Here is a 17,468-nt window from a genome sequence, read left to right as displayed (position 1 = left end):
AGAGTCCTCAACGATATGACACATGTAAGTTCTTAATAGGCGCGCGTACCAAAATGTAATTACATGACATGTAGGCTGTGTGTGGCGGGATATATAAACTTTTAGGTTGAGGTGTAGATTTGTGCAGTAGTTTCAGGCTGCCGCGCCCGCCGCAATAAGTTATAATGTAACGTTGTAAGCGTCATTTTGGCGCCCCTTTACCTTGGCGCCCGGGGACACGTGTACCCCCCTGCCCCCCCTAGCTACGCCTCTGCCTTGACGCCTGCTGTATATTTTGAGTTAGCATGTCTCCCCGTGGTCGCGTGGATTTTCCTCCAGGTTTTCCCCTCCACATTTAGAATCAACGTCACGCGTTTAGAGTATTTGGCTGCTGCTTCTGTTTTACATTTACACGTGACGATGATGAGCCACTTCGTTGAGCTATCATGTGACCAGGCCGCTTCTGAAAAAGCTGCACAGCTCAGTTTAATTTATTAGGTATAGCCCTGTGAGCCATGAGGCTCTTGACTCAGGTGCAACTGCAACAAACAAAACATGAACAAAGAACATCTTAAAGTGACGACGCGCAACAGAAACATCCAGGAAAAACCAGTAAAATCTTCTAGAAAAAAGCACCTTATATCAACGCTGTGTGCAAAAATCCCAATGGGATGCAAGTCTAGCAATAACAGCCATAAGACAATTTAGATAACGCCATCAGGCTAACAACAAATATGGCTTAACCATACGTTTTCGAAATCACCAAAATAAGCTATAAAAACAATGTAACAGTCATCATAGGAACTGTGATTCAAATTTAACAATAAACTATATACATGACTTCTAGATTTGAAGCTTTCGTGACTGCAATGATTTATATTCTTAGGTTTTTTTCGGTAAAGTCACGTAGGTAAAAACATTACCTACGTGACTTTACCGAAAAAACCTAAGAATATATATACATGACATGTACGACCAAACTTTGCAGCCACAGCTGGCAGCATGAGTCACTCCATAACAGCAGGAGCATCAACATTTTTCAATACACCTTTCAAGTTCAGCACACTATAATCGAAACTCAAGATACTTTGCAGCAGACATCCGGAGTGGTGCATTTGATTTCAGGCCACCGCTGCAGTGGCAGCGGTGGGGTGTACAGCTCCTCAAGAGCAGTTTTGAGTGCAGATTTCATAGGTAGTAATCCAAGTTGCAGTTTATTGGCGATAGCATTCCAGACCCTGGGGGCATCAACAGCAAAGGACCTTCCTCCAGTATTTATTTGTACGCCAATAGGGAATGTGAAGCTGGTAAATGAGCGAAGACCTTAGGTCACATTTGTTATTCGAAACAGTGAGGAGATCCAGCAGGTAGTCTGCTGATTTTCATGTAAGTACATCATGAATACATAAAATCTGATGCACAAACCGTCGATCATTAAAATATGTTAAGTTTGACCCAATGTAGAGATCGCAGTGGTGGGTCCTATATGGGCAGTTCAATGCAAATCTTAAGGCCGAGTGATAAATTGGGTCAAGCTTCTTCAGTACAGTACTGGGGGCTGATTTATATACGATGTAACAGTAATCAAGTAGAGGAAGTATACTCTTTAGTTCTTTCGGTAAAGTCACGTAGGTATAAAATAAATTAAATAATTGATTTTGATTTAGGTATAAAATAAATAATTGATTTTGATTTAATTTATTTTATACCTACGTGACTACCGAACGAACCAAAGAGTGTGGATCCCTGCAGTCACGAAAACTTCAAATCTAGAGGAAGTATGGTAGCTTTTATCAATTCCAAACGGAACATAAGAGGGGGAGCAATGCTTGTGTCGATACAGAAAACCATTTTTTTTTATTTTGTCTTTTTACCAATATAAACACATTCCTGCGGAGGGAGCTGGTAGGAACGTTGAGTTGCTCGGTCAATGGCCAGGGTCAACCGCGGCGTGGTGTATTCTGCAAATATTCACGACTGTGAGGGCGGGCACAAGCCGGCGTGAGTAGGTTAAACGTTGAGTTTTATAAGGGCACCACGGGGTGACCAGCCCCTCCCCAACCAGCCCCACCCCTCCCACACCCCACCCAGCCCCTCCCCAACCAGCCCCTCCCCACCCAGCCCCTCCCCACCCTCCCAACTCCACCCAGCCCCACCCCTCCCATTTTTGAATGCAGTATCAATGTGATCTTGAAAAATCAGTTTTGAATCAAAGATGACCCCAAGATACTTATAGAGCTTGACTTGCTCTATTTGATAATTATTTAAGGAATGTAATTGGGGAAAAATAACTTCCTGCTTTTGTCCTGGTGAGAAGCATAGCACCTTGGTTTTGGAGTGATTCAGGACTAGTTTAAGAGCAACTAGCTGATGTTGTAGTTTGTTGAAATCACCCTAGAGCTTAGCAATCACGTCATCCGGAGAGCGGCCAGCAGTAATCAGTATGGTGTCATCTGCAAACAGATTTACCCTGGAATGATCCAGGTCAGTGCCCAAGTCATTGACATAAAGAGAGAACAAGAGGGGGCCGAGGATGGAACCCTGTGGAACCCCTTTTGTTATCTTAACACTGTTTAACCTCTAACCATCTATGAATACAGTTTGGGTGCGAGAAGAGAGGTAATATTTGTACCATTCCACTGCGTGTTTGGAGAAACGGAGGCAACTTAGTTTACTAAGCAGGGTGTTGTGGTCGACTATCAAAGGCTTTGGACAAGTCAAGAAAAATACTGGCGCAGTACTGCTTATTATCAAGGCTACTGTAAATGTGATTCAGAGAGTCTAATGCAGCAGATGTGGTGCTGTATTTTTTTCGGAACACAGATTGGTTTCGATGTAAGAGATTGTTATCGGACAGGAAACTGCTCATTTGGTAGTTCAATTATTTTTCAAACATTTTCATCAACGGGGACAAAATTTAGATCATGCTTATTATCAAGGCTATGTAGGAAATTTAGATAGGTCGGTAGTTATTTGGATCATCTTTAGGGCCCCCTTTGTGAAGTGGATGAACATAGGAATGTTTCCATTCTAGAGGTACCGGTTCTTCTTTGATGGACAGGTTGAAAATATGGGCTATAGGTTTGTATATTAGGTGACCAACAGTTCGCAGAGCAAAGACGGGAATACTATCCGCTCTAGTAAAGGAGGACCCTTTGAGGTAGGACAGTTGTTTCAGAACATTACTTTCGTGGATAGGCTGGAAACTACATTTTTTAATGTTTGGACATGAGCAGAGGTGACTGCCAATACATTATTATTATTCTTATTATCAAAAAGGTCACCAGCTTCAGAAAAATGAAGGTTAAAATTTTCGACTATTTTTGGGGGCTTTGAAAAAGTCCCCATTTCGGTTAAGCGCAATGGGAAGATTATCTGTGTTAGATGCCTTTTCGATACATTTTACTGTTTTCCAGAAGAACTTGGCGTTGCCATGTGATTCCAGGAGAGTGGAGGAAAAGTAAGCATTTTTTGCATGCCGTATTTTTTTGACACATCTATTCCTTAAAATCCTGTACTCTAGCCAGTCACTGACCAAATTACTTTTATGGGCACATGCCCAAGCCTTGTCCCTAGTTTTCATGAGCTTAGTAATCAAATGATCAAACCATGGCGGGCGGTTGCCTTTAGATTTAAATCTAACCAACGGAGCATGTTTGTCAAGAATTTGGAGAAACGTGTACCTGAGTGGACCTTACCTGGTAAAATAAAAAGTTTAGTTTAGTGAAAAAAACATTTCAACACATTCGTCAACAACAACACTGCAGCCTTTAAATGACCAATATATAAATAGCTGACGTTTTGGGTAATTGCCCTTCTTCAGGGAGGAGCCCAATCCCGACCTATGACGACACACACCCGCGCGATGACGTCACCTTGCTCAGCTCAACGTGTTAACACGCTAATCGTGGTATATGACGTCACCACGTTGTGAGGGAACGTCTCCCCGTCAAGAGCCGACGTCATCGCGCCGGTGGTGATGACGTCACGGGACGGCGGGACGGCCGTGTCATGGCGGAGGTGATCAGCGCGGAGTGGATGGTGGTTGTTGTTAGTGGTAGTAGTGGTGATGTTGGTGGTAGTGGTGGTTGTTGGTGTTAGTGGTGGTGGTTGTTGGTGTTCGTGGTGGTAGTGGTGATGTTGGTTAGTAGTGATGTTGGTTAGTGGTGATGTTGGTTAGTAGTGATGTTGGTTAGTGGTGATGGTGGTTAGTGGTGATGGTGGTGGTTGTTGGTGTTTGTGGTGGTAGTGGTGATGTTGGTGGTGATGGTGGTTGTTGGTGTTAGTGGTGGTAGTGGTGATGGTGGTAGTGGTGATGGTGGTGGTGATGTTGGTTAGTGGTGATGGTGATGTTGGTGGTAGTGGTGATGGCGGAGGTGGTGATGGCGGTGGTGGTGATGTTGGTGGTAGTGGTGATGGTGGTGGTGATGTTGGTGGTAGTTGTGATGTTGGTTAGTGGTGATGGTGGTGGTGGTGATGTTGGTGGTAGTGGTGATGGCGGTGGTGATGTTGGTGATGATAATATTGGTAGTGATGGTGGCAGTGGTGATGTTGGTGATGTTAATGTTGGTAGAGATTGTGATGTTAGTGATGTTGGTAATGGTGATGGTGATGTTGGTGATGATAATGTTGGAAGTGATGATGATAATGTTGGTAGTGATGGTGGTGATGTTGCTGGTGATGTTGGCGACCCGAGGTCGATTCCCGCTCACGGCCACCAACACCACCAGTGACAATTATCTGAACCGGTCCTGGGCCTCCCCTAGGTCGACTCGGCCTCAAAACAGTACCCGGCTGCGGTGTGGAGTAAACATCGCCGCTAGGGAGGCAAAGGCGGCCGGGCGTGGTGCTAGCCACCCACCCCCTCGTGTGACGGCCGTCATAGGTGCTCCTCGCTAACAGCACTTACCCCACCAGTCTGTTACAGGCTACACGGGGGATCTTTGCTTTGATGGGAGCGGCACTACCGTACAATACAAACAGCAGTGGTTAGACCGCACTACGCTGTCCGAGTTAAATTCTCGCTCACAAATAAATAAATTACATTTGACATTGTCGTCGAACATATAGGTTGGGCCTCCCCCCAGGTGAACTCAACCTCAAACGAGTATCTCGTAAAATATCAGCACTGGGGAGACAAAGGCGGCCTGGTGTGGTTCTGCCCACACCACCCCCTCACAGACGCACAGCGCTGGGCCAAGCAGTCCACCCCAGGCTGTACGGGTGGCTCTGTGGTCACGACGTTCAGTAACGCGAACAATTCTACGGGTGCAAATGATTCCCGCTCACGGCCACGAACACCGGTGACGATTATCTCAACCGGTCATGGGCTTACCCTAGGTAGACTCGGCCTTAAATGAGCACGAGAGAGGGTGGAGGGAGAGACGTGGGGCCTTTCAGGGTGTCTCTTGAGAGAGTCGGTGGAGATGGAATAGCGGCTCTGTGTGCAGCGGTGAGAGGAGGATGGAAGGCCACGTTCCAAACTAAACTTTTTTATTTTACCAGGTAAGGCCCACGCTGGGCTATATAAGCGCTTTTTTTAGAAGTGATCTGGCTATCACAAGTGATCGCCCAACAAAGTGGCTTCTTCAGGTGACAATTGCCCATTTCTACCTAAACTATTTTAAAACTTATTTTACGAGGTAAGGCCAACTGAGCTATATAGCTCTTTTATCAGAAGAACCTGACGACAATTATAGCTCAATTGAAGTGACTTATCACATGGAAATTTATAGCAGCTAAATAATCTAAATGTCTGACGTTGATTCTAAATGTGGACCAGGAGAAAAATCCAGGCAACCACGGGGAGAAGAGACCCTGTAAACTCAAAAAATATATAGCAGGCATTAGGGTCGGGATCAAACCCATTACCTCCTGCATACCAGGCGAGATAGTTAACATCTCAAACGGAGGGTGCTGCCACGGGGAAACGATACCAGGCAGTGCCGGTCCTGGTCTCTTGTGTAGCGAGGAGGAGGTTGTGAGTCGCGCTGCTGCTGCTGTGGAGAGTTCCCCTGTAGACCGCGGCAAGGTAACGGTAAAAGGTAAAAACAACGAGCCGACCTTTACCCTACCTTTTACCTTGCCACAATACAATCACTCTACCCTTACCCTTTAGCAAGGTAAGGTGAAAGGTAAAGGTTCAAAAGCAACGAGCCTACCTTGACCCTACCTTTAACCCTTACCCCATACAAATTACCCGATTACAGGATTATTACTGGGGTACTACACATGAAAATGTTTATAATAGATAAATGCTAGGTAGAGCGCTTTATTCATCTAGAATACTCTCAAATCGGGTGTTGAGGCTGTCGTTGACAGCCTCCTCCATAACCTCATCCCAGTTGTCTTGGTCGATGACGATCTCATCAACAACCTGATCAAGTTCATTGCCGTCGTCCTCGAACGAACGACGGGCAATAAGATCCTGCGCCGCTCCAGCCCAGTTAGACGGGGCCTTCAGGCAGCCGGCCGCGATCCACGAGCGCAAGCACATGGACTGGATGAAAAGCGTCGATGACAGTGACTGGCGAACAAATGTGAACTCCCACCCGGTTCCGCTATTCGCGCGTTTGCAGGGAATTGACGTCGCCGGCGCTACCAAGTAATCGCAGGCCATCTTGGAGTGGGCAGGGAGCAGCTCTTTGCGGAGAGACCACCACTGCATTATGTCAATGAAGGCGCTGTCGGTCGTAACGCCCATGCTCAGAAAACGATCAACTTCGTCGTAGATGGAGCTGCCGACTGCTGTCGGCGGGATTGCGAGCACGTCCGAGTAGCGATGCTGCAGGACAGAGAGGATCGTGGCCTTCAGTGTAGCTAGCTCGTCTTGGTCTGTCGTTTTCGGCAGCTGTGGATTCAAGTAGGATGCCACAATGGCGGGTTCCTGAACCAGTAGGTGGCGGTATCGCACCAGCTCGGCCTTCATCCCCGTCGTGGTCAAGGGCTCATCAATCGCTCTAAGAGCGGCTTCACCACGATCGCAATGACGGATCAGGTGCTCCATCGTCACCGGCACGAGATCCAATGTCGACTTGCGGTCAGCTGCCAACGAGGTCATGACCTAGCGCAGCATTCGCAGGAATGCTGTCACGCCCGCGATGTTTGCCCACTGCCGTTCAGAAAAAGCACCGACACCGATCACATCCTGGAAGCGCGCCATAATAATGTCCAATGGAACACGCTTTTTGATGGCGTTGTCGCCCATGTCAAACGTCGAATGCCACCTGGTCGACGAGTCCTGCTACGTCGGCTCCTTGCTAGCGAGCTTGGCGATCTCGACCTCGCGGCGGTACAACTGCTGGACAACCTTGCTGCGCCTGATATTGACGAGCGCCTTGCGCAGTTCGGCGTTGGTCGACTTTATCAGTTTGAGAACTTGGACGATGCCGATCTTGACCGAATGATCCACGCAGCGAATATGGTGGCAAGCCCGCAACTGCTCATATCCGGCGTTCGCGTTGACCAGGGCGAACAACGTCTTGACAGCACTTATCGCATCGGAGCCATTGTCGCTGGTGACAGCGAGCAGCTTGGTCGAGACATTGTGCCCGAGGCTTTGGAGGTGCTCAAACAGAGTGGTGCCAATGCGCTTGCCGATACCCCTTCCGGACTGCACATCGAGGATCGTCAGCAGCATGGATTTCGACGCACCAGATTTGGTGTCGATCCAGTGCACCGTAACCATCAAAAATCCCTTCCGGTTGCGGTTCGACCACCCGTCAATGGTGAGCGAGATGGCAACGTCCAGGTTGGAGTAGAATGCCCCGACGATGGGCAGCATGATGGCGTGATGCTCGACAATCCTGCGAATGATGGTGCGGTCGACGGGCCCTCGTATCTCTGCGTCAATGTGTGGACCAAGGTCTTGAACATGTCGCTGCCGGTGGCTCACAAAGACATTGCACCTTGGATAACAAAATTAACCACCGCGTTCTCAAACTTTACCAGGAGGCGATCCGAGATTGCTGGCCGGCTCGGCGTTTGCTGAATTAGGCAGCTCGCCGACGCAGACGTCCCGACCTCGCTGCCTGGGGCGAGCACGTTGTGCTTTTTGAGGTGGGCTTTCCACCCCGACGCATTCGTGTGGGAGGAAAACCACTTGTGGCAGTACACGCACTGCCGCTTTCCTTGCTGCACACGGGGATTACCCTCCATCCAATCGTGCGTGTGCTCCCACGGGAACGCATGCCGCTGCCCCTTTCGATTGCTGTTCGCAGCAACCCCGAAAATGCCGTTGCTGGCATCCTCGACCTCGTCCTCTCCCTCAAGAACGTGGTCCGTCTCCATCTGGTCCGACATCAATGATTACAATTTAAAATGGAGGCCACGCACTGCGCCACAGAGCTTTTAGCGAGCCGTAAACAGGGTATTTACCGGTTAAAACTTTGCGCTACCTTTACCCTACCGGGCAATTCTTCCGCGCTACCTTTACCCTACCCTAGACCTTACCCCTTGGCTTGGTCGACACCTTTACCTTTTTACCCGGTAGAAAGGGTAAATTACCTTACCTTGCCGAGGCCTATTCCACTCTGATGAGAGTAGGAAAGTACGGAAGGCGATCGAGAGTCAGGCCTGCAAAATCACCCAAGCAGAGATAATCTTCTTCTTGGTTCTTTCGGTAAAGTCACGTAGAAGGGAAGTAATAAAATTATAAAAATAAAACATAAAATAATTCTCACGACGTTTCGGCCACAACACAAGCAGCCGTCCTCAGGTGAAGACCAGGTCTGTCAAGGCGACAGCGTCTGAATGAAACACCACCATGCTTGGAGCGTCTATTTAAGCTGGTTTGGAAGGGGGGGGGGAAATGCGCCTTGACAAAATAATCTGCATATCAAGAGGAATTTAGCATATTTATGGGAAATGCAGGAATGCGACTAGTGCTACTTGTGAAATGCGTAGGAGGTGGGCGGGGGGTTTTCAAAGTCATTTTATGCCCATGCATTATGCAGGATTAGCAGCATCAAAGGGAAGGGGTAGGGGTAGCATTAATAAAGGAAGGAATGTTAATAGTATGTAGCTGCAGTAACTAAACAACCACGTAAAAAGCTAAAGTATAAACTACATCGTATCATCAGTATGCTAAATATACTCTCAATAAGCTGAGCTACTAACCGTAAGTAATACATTACAATTCTAGGTCGCAAAAAATATAATATGCTTCCAGCTAAACTTTTTAAACTTTTTCTTTACATCACACGGGTCTATCCCGTACTATATGCTGCCATAGACAAACCCAACATTAAATTGTATACTGTATTACTATATACTACCCTATGTCTTAGAATAATACATAGTGTAATATTACACTATGTATTATTCTACCCACCCAACTGTATACCACACTGCTGTATATTCACTATACAATTACGATATTATATATTACCTTATACATTGTATTAAACATTACACTTTAATACTATTTATTATTTTACAATATGTTATACACTATACCATTGACCGTCGCGTGAAAGGTACTAAGAGGAAGCAACGAAATATGTCAATGGGAGAGTGGTGATAGGAAGCTTGCAGTGGAGCAAAGAATCCATTCCCTGCAGAGAATACAAGATATATAGTCCATGTCAGTGAGTGGAACGCGGTCTGAAAGTCACCGTAAACGTGGACACAATCAGTTAAGATCCGAAATGGTTTATTACGTCCTTCCAATGATTGCTAAGCCGGAATCCATCTTCTCGGTTGAAATTGTCTCTGTGTTTGTATATGTGGATCGCCTCATGAACGAATCTCTCATGGTAGCCAGATGGCTTGCAGAGAACCTCTGTCTTGGAGAAGTCAATATCATGTGAACCCACTGAATTGTAACAGTAATCTGCCACGGCTGAGGTGTTTGATAATCTTCCCAAGGAAATTGCCGAGGGTGGCGCTTGTGTGCAGACTGCCCAATATTACATCAGTACAACAGGCTGGACCACTGGACGTGTTCCGCAGGATTGGAAGGCTACTCTGGTGGAGTCAGTCGCCCTCCCAACAACAGTAGAGGAGCGACGCTCACAACAAAGAGCAGAGCGCCGGGCGGCTAAAACACAGCAAGTTGGCACAGTAGGGGGCACAGCTGGTGCATCTGCCAGACATCTCAATCAGCCCCTGGCACCTGAGTCTGTCCAGTGACCTCCTGTCAGCGAGACTTTGACAATTCACATGGCCTCAAAGTGCACTTGGCCTGGCACAAGCCCTGTAGTGACGTCACCACCACTTAGTGGCGAATGGTGGTTGGTGGTGGTGTTAATGATGGCGGTGATTAAAAGCTATCCAAGCTTCTAGGTTCAGCAGTGATTAATGGTGATCTAAGTTGGTGGTGGTAGTAAAGTATCTGTGGGTTGGGCAGCTAAACGTCTATTCGTGCTCGTGTTTCAAATTCAGTACGATGCATGGGAGTGTGACGTGTGTGTGTCGGTGTGTGATGAGTGCAGGCACACAGTTTGGATGACCTTTCACGCCAGGCCTTTCTTCTCACCAAAGTGTACGTGCAGCGCGACTACTCGGAGGGAACCTCCTGCCGATTCCAGATCAAGTTCCTGCCTGAGCTGGAGCCCCGGGTGACTACGCTGCTCCCCCCTCCCTCCCCCGTAACGTGTCGCCCTGGTTAGAGTGCAGCCTGCTGCAGGCACCACGACTGTCGCGTGGGTTAGCCGAGGAGGAACACTCGCGCTCGTACGTACGGCAAGCTTTGGTACGGCAAGCTTTGCTATGGAATGTGCTTGTCTTCGACGGTATATTCGGGTTAGGTTACCGAAATGAGGAAAATTGTGGCAGAATGTGAAAAGACCTTTGCCCAAATGATTGGTAAGCTCTTTGTATTGGTTGTTCCCCCCCCCCCCCGCACCTTCGATTAGCACGGTTTGCTATGTACCGTGCAAAAGAGGTTCAATGTACATACATAAAATCACACAGGGACCCATAGACTCACCACACAGAGACCCAAGCCCCATGACGAAATGGCGTGTAACGTGAAACTACCTGACGTGTAATGATTACATCATCCACAATAGGAGGAGCGCACTTCCTTTTAGTGCTACATTTATTAATCATTTAGTGCTGGTCTTCGTCCCAAATTACTGAAACTTCGTATGTCGAATATTTGCATATTGTGGTGTTGCTCTACTCAAGCTAGAGCTGGGACAATCAGGAACTTACATGACTGGTTTTAGCAGACGATTACTCGGCCCCTTAGAGATGGTGGCTCCGTACCCCTCCCCCACAGCCACGCTCAGCGCGACACGGCCGCCAAAGCCGACGACGCCCCCCCCCACCTCCTGACCAGCGACACACGTGTAAAACACCTCACTCGATTAGTTGACAAATCAAACCGATAATCGGAAGAGGAATCGATAATTAAATAATCGTGTAGCCCTGCCCTCTTGTCATTTTTATTAACAGTGTAAGAAGTAAATAATTTTACTTTGGTTTTTTCTTAAATGGTTCAGTCAAGTTTGTTGGGTTGTATGTATTTTTGTTAGTGTCAAATGGCTAATGAGTCACCTGATACGAAATGAGGGACAGGCTTACGTTTAGATAACACAAGGCAGTCATCAGCGTCGTTGTGGAGAACATAAGATACAAAATAAATAATTAGACACTTCACCTCCTCCTGTCGCTCCACAAAGCCAAAGTCTCTCTGGGCTTCTCTGCTGCTACCTCCGCCACCATTCTTGACCGAGTGTGTGCTTTGCGATGTCTGATGAGCAGATCGAGAAGAACCTGTTTGAGGACACCGTGCGGACCTTCAACAAGCTCTACACGGAGGCAGAGAAGATCGGAGCGCACTCGTACGTGGAGAGCTGCCTGGGCTGCCTCACTGGATACACTCTCTTCATGTGCATGGAGACGCGCTACGAGAAGGTGCCGCTCCCTCGCCAGCAGCGCAAGTTCCTCGCCATAACTGTGCCATTGCAGAGCTTTGTGGTTCCAATCCAGCGGCCGCCCTCATTTTTACCGTGGGTGTAATAACCATGTAAATACAGTAGTCCCTCGGTTAGCGTTTTTAATCCGTTCCACGAAAACTGCAGTGAACCGAAATAACTGTTCATCGAATTCACTTATAAGTTGAAAAATAAGTAAAAATCACCGAGTCTGCAAGAGAGTTGTTTCCACTGCGAAAACAGTGTGATGTAAACAAAGCCAGTCGAGGTCTAAACGGCTCATAAATCGGCATCGCTGATTGGCTGAGGGCACGGCTCAGCCCCACTTACCAGCACTCGGATTGGCCGAAATTGGCGCCCGCGTGCATAACGTGAACATACCATTCATCAAAATGTGGGAGGCGAAACGTTAATCGAAGAACCGTTAACCAATGTCACTGTTGACCAAGGGACTACTGTACTACATGTCATTCGCAACGGTAGGTCATTGTGAGCGGTCATCGGGGTCCCAATTTGCCAAATTCCAAAATTATTAGCAAATTCCTCAGTTTGGATTGCACGTAACAACCTACATATGTATGTGGAACTTCTTTCGCACCGTACGTAGCCAACCGTGCAAATCAGAGGTGCGGAAATCAATCATCATCACCTGCAAATCCCACCACGTCACTCTTGCAACTGAGACGATCCTGGTCTCTTGAGTTCTCACCCAGTTAAAATAAACAAGTCTCAAGCGTTGCATGCGAGCACCAGGTCTCTCACGTGGAGCCAGGGTCACTGCATATCTCTCTCACGCAAGGGTTAGGGTTACATGCACACATCACACGCTGCTTTGCTTTGACCTTTCTCCATGTGCTTTGTGAGCGTTGAGTGCTGCGTTTGTTCTTTGCCCGTGCCCTCAGGCTTGACCCCTTGATGTAGATGTGACGCACCTCACGTGTCGATGTGATGCTTGGCAGGTGCTCAGGAAGATCTCCAAGTACGTGCAAGAGCAGAACGAGAAGATCTACGCGCCACGCGGCCTGCTCATCACTGACCCCATCGAGAGAGGCCTCCGCGTGGTATCCTTACGGCGTCGAGCGCCTTCATGCGACTGGGTTTTGCCATGAGAACGTGGAGGTTTACACCACTCGTCTGAGTAGGAAGGCACCCAGCGTGTTTTCATCCGATTGCCCATGTCTGTGTGCGTGAGTGGGTGAGAGTGAGTTGGTGGTTGAGCGAGTGATTTTTAAGGTGGGTGAGTGGGTGGTTGGTTTAGTGGGTCAGTGTGTACGTGTGTGTGTGTGTGTTAGTGGGGAGCGGTAGTGTAGCGGTTACCACGCTGCCCTATGAACTCGGCAACCAGAGTTCGATTCCCGCTCATGGCCAACACCGGTGACGATTATCTGAACTGGTCCTGGGCCTCTCCTAGGTTGACTCAGCCTCAGATGGGTACTTGGTGAAGTGTGTGGTAAACATCACCACTGGGGAGACAAAGGCAGCCGGGCGTGTTGCTTGTGTAGTGTTGTAAAGGACGGACTTCTAAACTTCTTCATGGCACACACTGTTTATTGTCTTAATACACAGTCACTATCACACAAAGGGGTATACGGTCCCCTTACCCGTTACCCTGAGGAGGTACAGCCTCCGGACCTTGTACAGCTCCACACTCACACTTAGCTCCTATTCTAAGGAGGTACAGCCTCCGGACCTCGCAGGCTATCTAATCTCCCTGCTATCCTAGCATCCTCTGGCTGAACCTAGAGGAGGCACACTGACCCACCGCTGGCCCGGCGGGTCCCCGACCTCTGGTCGCTCAGGACCTTCGCCCTCACAAGGGCGGGAAGGCTGGGAGCCAGGGTCCTGCCTATCCAGGACCTAATCTCCCCCGACCACTGGTTACACCGAGCCCTAGCCCTGATAAGGGCTGGAGGGCTTGGTCCAGGGTCCTAGCTGTCTTCGGCCGACTTGGGTCTTCGTGTAGCAGAACTGGCCAAGAGCTCTCAGCGCTCTGGCTTTTATACTGGTTCGTGGCCGGGTTGTCCAATCCCCGGCTACCTTGTGGAACCCCCCGATTGGTCCTTCTCAATCTGGCGTTCGGATCCTACCTCACCCCATTTGACCCTGACTGTTTGATCGAGCGGGAAAACGTTGTTTACGATCCGCTCTCACAGCTTGCGAACAGCGAGTAGTTATCACCACTACACTTGCAACCCACCCCCTCGTGTGCTTTGCCGGCCTTCATAGGTGCTCGTTAACAGCACTTTCCCCAACATCTGTTATGGCTACAAGGGGGATTTATACCGTTGTTGCCTTGTGCGTTGCATTTCTTAACCTTTGTTCCCCAGATTGAGATATCGATCTATGAAGACAAAGGCAGCAGTGGCGGCAGCCGATAAAGTGGTCCGGTCTCCAGAGACACTGATGGACAGAGCCGCTCCTCCCGTAAAGGCCGTTTACATGCGGAATACATCAACACAGCCGCGTTCTGTATTTGTAAGGTATCACTACGGGTGTTGTGTCAGCATGGTCTTGGTAGAGAAACGCTTGCTAAATATTTACCCAGTGCTCACTGCATCAGCTTTTTAGTTTGTCGGTCATTTTTACGGAATCATTAGTGATATTTTATATGTATAATTGTCATGACCAAGTATTGCGAAGTTGTGCTGTTGCCAGTCACCCTGTGCACGCGTCGAGACTCGGTAACGGTTTGGCTGTGTACACACGCAACACTTTGTACAGTGTTCGCATTGTAAGTGGCGAGTTTCAGTTTGATGTTTTTATCCTGTTAAGTCAGCACACACTGCATTTTTTTTATTTTATGTTTTTATTTTATGTTTTTATTTATTGACTTGGAAAATCCATGATAAGTATCGTGCTTAACCGTATTTTCTGGAGGCTCACTTATGGAACCTGCCGATGAGTGTGATATCAATTACTCGGAAATTGTGCAATTGGGGTCCTGCTCTCATCCCGATGCCGTAAATGAGCCTCATGGTGGTGCCACCTCACTCAGCTGGGGGAGGATGCCGGAGGCTAAAGCAATGTTGGCATTAATTGGCCACGGCCGTTGTGTTGTGTCTAAAATTTGAAATCTTACTCGGATTCAAAAACTGCAACTGTAGTTGTCCACATGTAGCTACTCTTCCTTCGTTAATAAAAAATTGTAACGCGCACAAATTGAACTCGAAAAGTACATTTGAAGGCATGGGAGAAAGAGCGATGTCTTCAGATTCTGACAGAAGGGAGACACGGACTGCGATATGCGGTGGATTTAGAGAAGAGGAAGTGAATTCCATCCGACTGGAGCTGCAACGGAAAAGCGATGTTAACTTGTCAGGTTCGAGAGATCGGAGGTTGCGAAATGGAACTTACTATGAGAGATGGCAGAAGCCAGTGCTTTCAGAGTCCCAGACTCTCTGCTCGCAATCATTCGGGACCTTCATGATGGTGGGCAGGCCTGGATAAAGTTGCATGGCCAGGTGTTGGACTTATTTTCTGTGCACCTTGGGGTGCGACGGGGATTTCCTCTGGCCCCTGCACTCACATCTTATTTGATCGCATAGTTTGATAAGCTTTCTATGGATGGACCAGTGGAATTTCCATCTGGTATAAATACAATGGGAGGTTGATCGATGCTCGGGTGAAGTCGAAAAATGGCTCCCTTTTGGTCAACCATATGTATACGGATCTGGTGATTGCTGCCCATTCTGAGGAGGAGTTGGAGATGTGACTGCTGAACCTGGAGCATGCTACTCGGAGATGGAGCCTTAAAATCAACCCCACAAAAACCAAGCACCTGCCTGGGTATTTGATGTCATGAAATGCGCAGTTGTGGAGAGCGTGGAGAAGTTTCCGTACCTATGCAGTTTGTTTATGACCAACTCCTATTTGATAGCCGAGGTCTCGGTAATTAGTCGAGTGACTTATTTTCATCAGCTTCGTAATACTGTGTGGAAACTACACAGTCTAATCACTCCATACAAAGCTCTGTTTTTTTTCGGCCACAGTTATTCCCTCCTTTTACGCTTGCGAAACATGGAGCCCTCTTAATGGAAGTGGTTTATGTGGAAATTTATATCAGTCAAATGCTCTAAACGCATGTTGATTCTAAATGTGGAAGGGAAAAACCGATGGGCCCGGAGAAAAATCCACGGAGAGACTCACAAACTCCAAATACACAGCAGGCGTCGGGGCCGGGATCGAACCCACAACCTCCTGCATACCAGGCGAGGGAGTTGACATCTCACCACGGCGCCACCCGGATGGACCGGACGGCCGAGCAGCGTTGGGTCGTGCGTGTGCACTGAACACGCAGGAGCCGCTTGCAGTGTTGCTTTTGCTCGACCGGTCGGTCACTGCAGTATTTGAGGCAAGTACATGCAAGCAGATGAAGTATTTTTTAGTTATTTACGATATAACATTTCTTGTGGCGCTACGGTAGCAAGATGTTAATTACTTTTCTTGGTATATAGGAGGGCATAGGTTCCATCACGACCCTGACGCCTGTGTATTTGGAGTCTGTTTCTTTCCCTGTGGTCATGTGGATTTTTCTCTGGGTCCTCCGGGTTTACCCTCCAAATTTAGGATCAACACACGTTTAGAGGAGTAGTCTTAACCTTTACTGCAGCCTTGCACGCCTTTGATTCTCAATTGTAAAAATGTATAATGTTGTAGTGTCAACGATTCAGAGACAGTTTCTAGCAGGCACTTTCTTGATTAACAACTTTAACGGTCTCGTCCGCACACTCCACAGTAGCTTATCCTAGCCTGTACACAACACTGGCCGTCTAATACTGACGGCGCTGACTGAGCCAACTACTCTCCTCCGTAGCGCAACATCTAGCGGAGACGTTCGGCGATAACAGAGACGAGACGACAACGACGAGACAAGTCCATTCCCAGAACCGGCAGCCTCGAGCTCCCGCTCTGCTCCTTTTATGCTCCCAGCACGGCCTGGCTCCGCCCTGATCGCGCTTCTCTTCTCGAACCTGCTAGCAGGTTCCAGGGGCCTCCAGATGGGGTCCTCCGTGACCCTTACCCCAGTTCCTCCCCTCTGCCCACACACCGTGCACACCCTCACCGGCGTGTGTGCTGTCTGTCCACCACAGTTTCCGCTGCTGTCCACCAGCTGGCGCTAATGCACTACAATGTTAATAAATACATAGGTTTCATGAAACACTGTAGTTGTACTGACGTGCCCGTGCTTAATTTGTGTTTTTGATGGTTTACCTTAAAAAATCTGGCCACGTCACTCTCCCAGGGAGTGCATACACCCCAGGTTAAGAACCACTGGTTTAGAGTATTTGGCTGTATTAAAGTTACACGTGACGATGAGCCATATAGTTGAGCTATAATTTGTGGCCAGGTCGCTTCTGAGAAAGAGCTATGTAACAGCTCAGTGGGCCTTACCTGCTAAAATAAAAAAAAGTGTATAGTTTAGTTTTAGTTTAAAATCATTGAACGATTACGTTCATATGAATGAAACATAATTTTAGATTCAATATTCTACAGAATGTCACTGAAGATGGAACTTCTCTTTTGCCATTTCTCACCACCCTTGGATACTGCTGAATGCAGTTTCAACACAAAGTAATCAATTTGCCGCGTGCACCGTTGCCGCGTGCA

General features: G+C 48.0%; 1 protein-coding gene across 2 annotated transcripts; it reads left to right on the top strand.

The window, feature by feature from the left end:
* On the top strand, positions 1-15,020 carry GOLGA7 (golgin A7). 2 transcript variants are annotated; one of them, XM_078605861.1, is made up of 5 exons: positions 1-24; positions 10,413-10,538; positions 11,689-11,841; positions 12,821-12,922; positions 14,189-15,020. In XM_078605861.1, exons 1-5 carry the CDS (start codon positions 16-18, stop codon positions 14,237-14,239), a joined length of 441 nt encoding a protein of 146 aa, XP_078461987.1. In that variant the 5' UTR covers positions 1-15; the 3' UTR covers positions 14,240-15,020. The 2 variants fall into 2 exon arrangements, with proteins under 2 accessions (XP_078461987.1, XP_078461986.1); XM_078605860.1 differs by lacking the exon at positions 1-24 and adding an exon at positions 3,902-3,999.
* Positions 15,021-17,468: the final 2,448 nt, after the last annotated feature.

This window comes from Lampetra planeri, chromosome 25 (assembly GCF_965212315.1).
Source record: "Lampetra planeri chromosome 25, kcLamPlan1.2.h2, whole genome shotgun sequence".
Classification (NCBI taxonomy): Eukaryota; Metazoa; Chordata; class Hyperoartia; order Petromyzontiformes; family Petromyzontidae; genus Lampetra; species Lampetra planeri.
The sequence above is the reverse complement of the archived record's forward strand: the minus strand, read 5'-3'. Positions and strand labels throughout refer to the sequence as shown.

Coding starts and splice junctions, on each gene's coding strand:
- GOLGA7 (XM_078605861.1), top strand. Junction 11,842..12,820: donor TGGAGACGCGCTACGAGAAG/GTGCCGCTCCCT, acceptor GATGCTTGGCAG/GTGCTCAGGAAGATCTCCAA. Junction 12,923..14,188: donor TCGAGAGAGGCCTCCGCGTG/GTATCCTTACGG, acceptor TTTGTTCCCCAG/ATTGAGATATCGATCTATGA.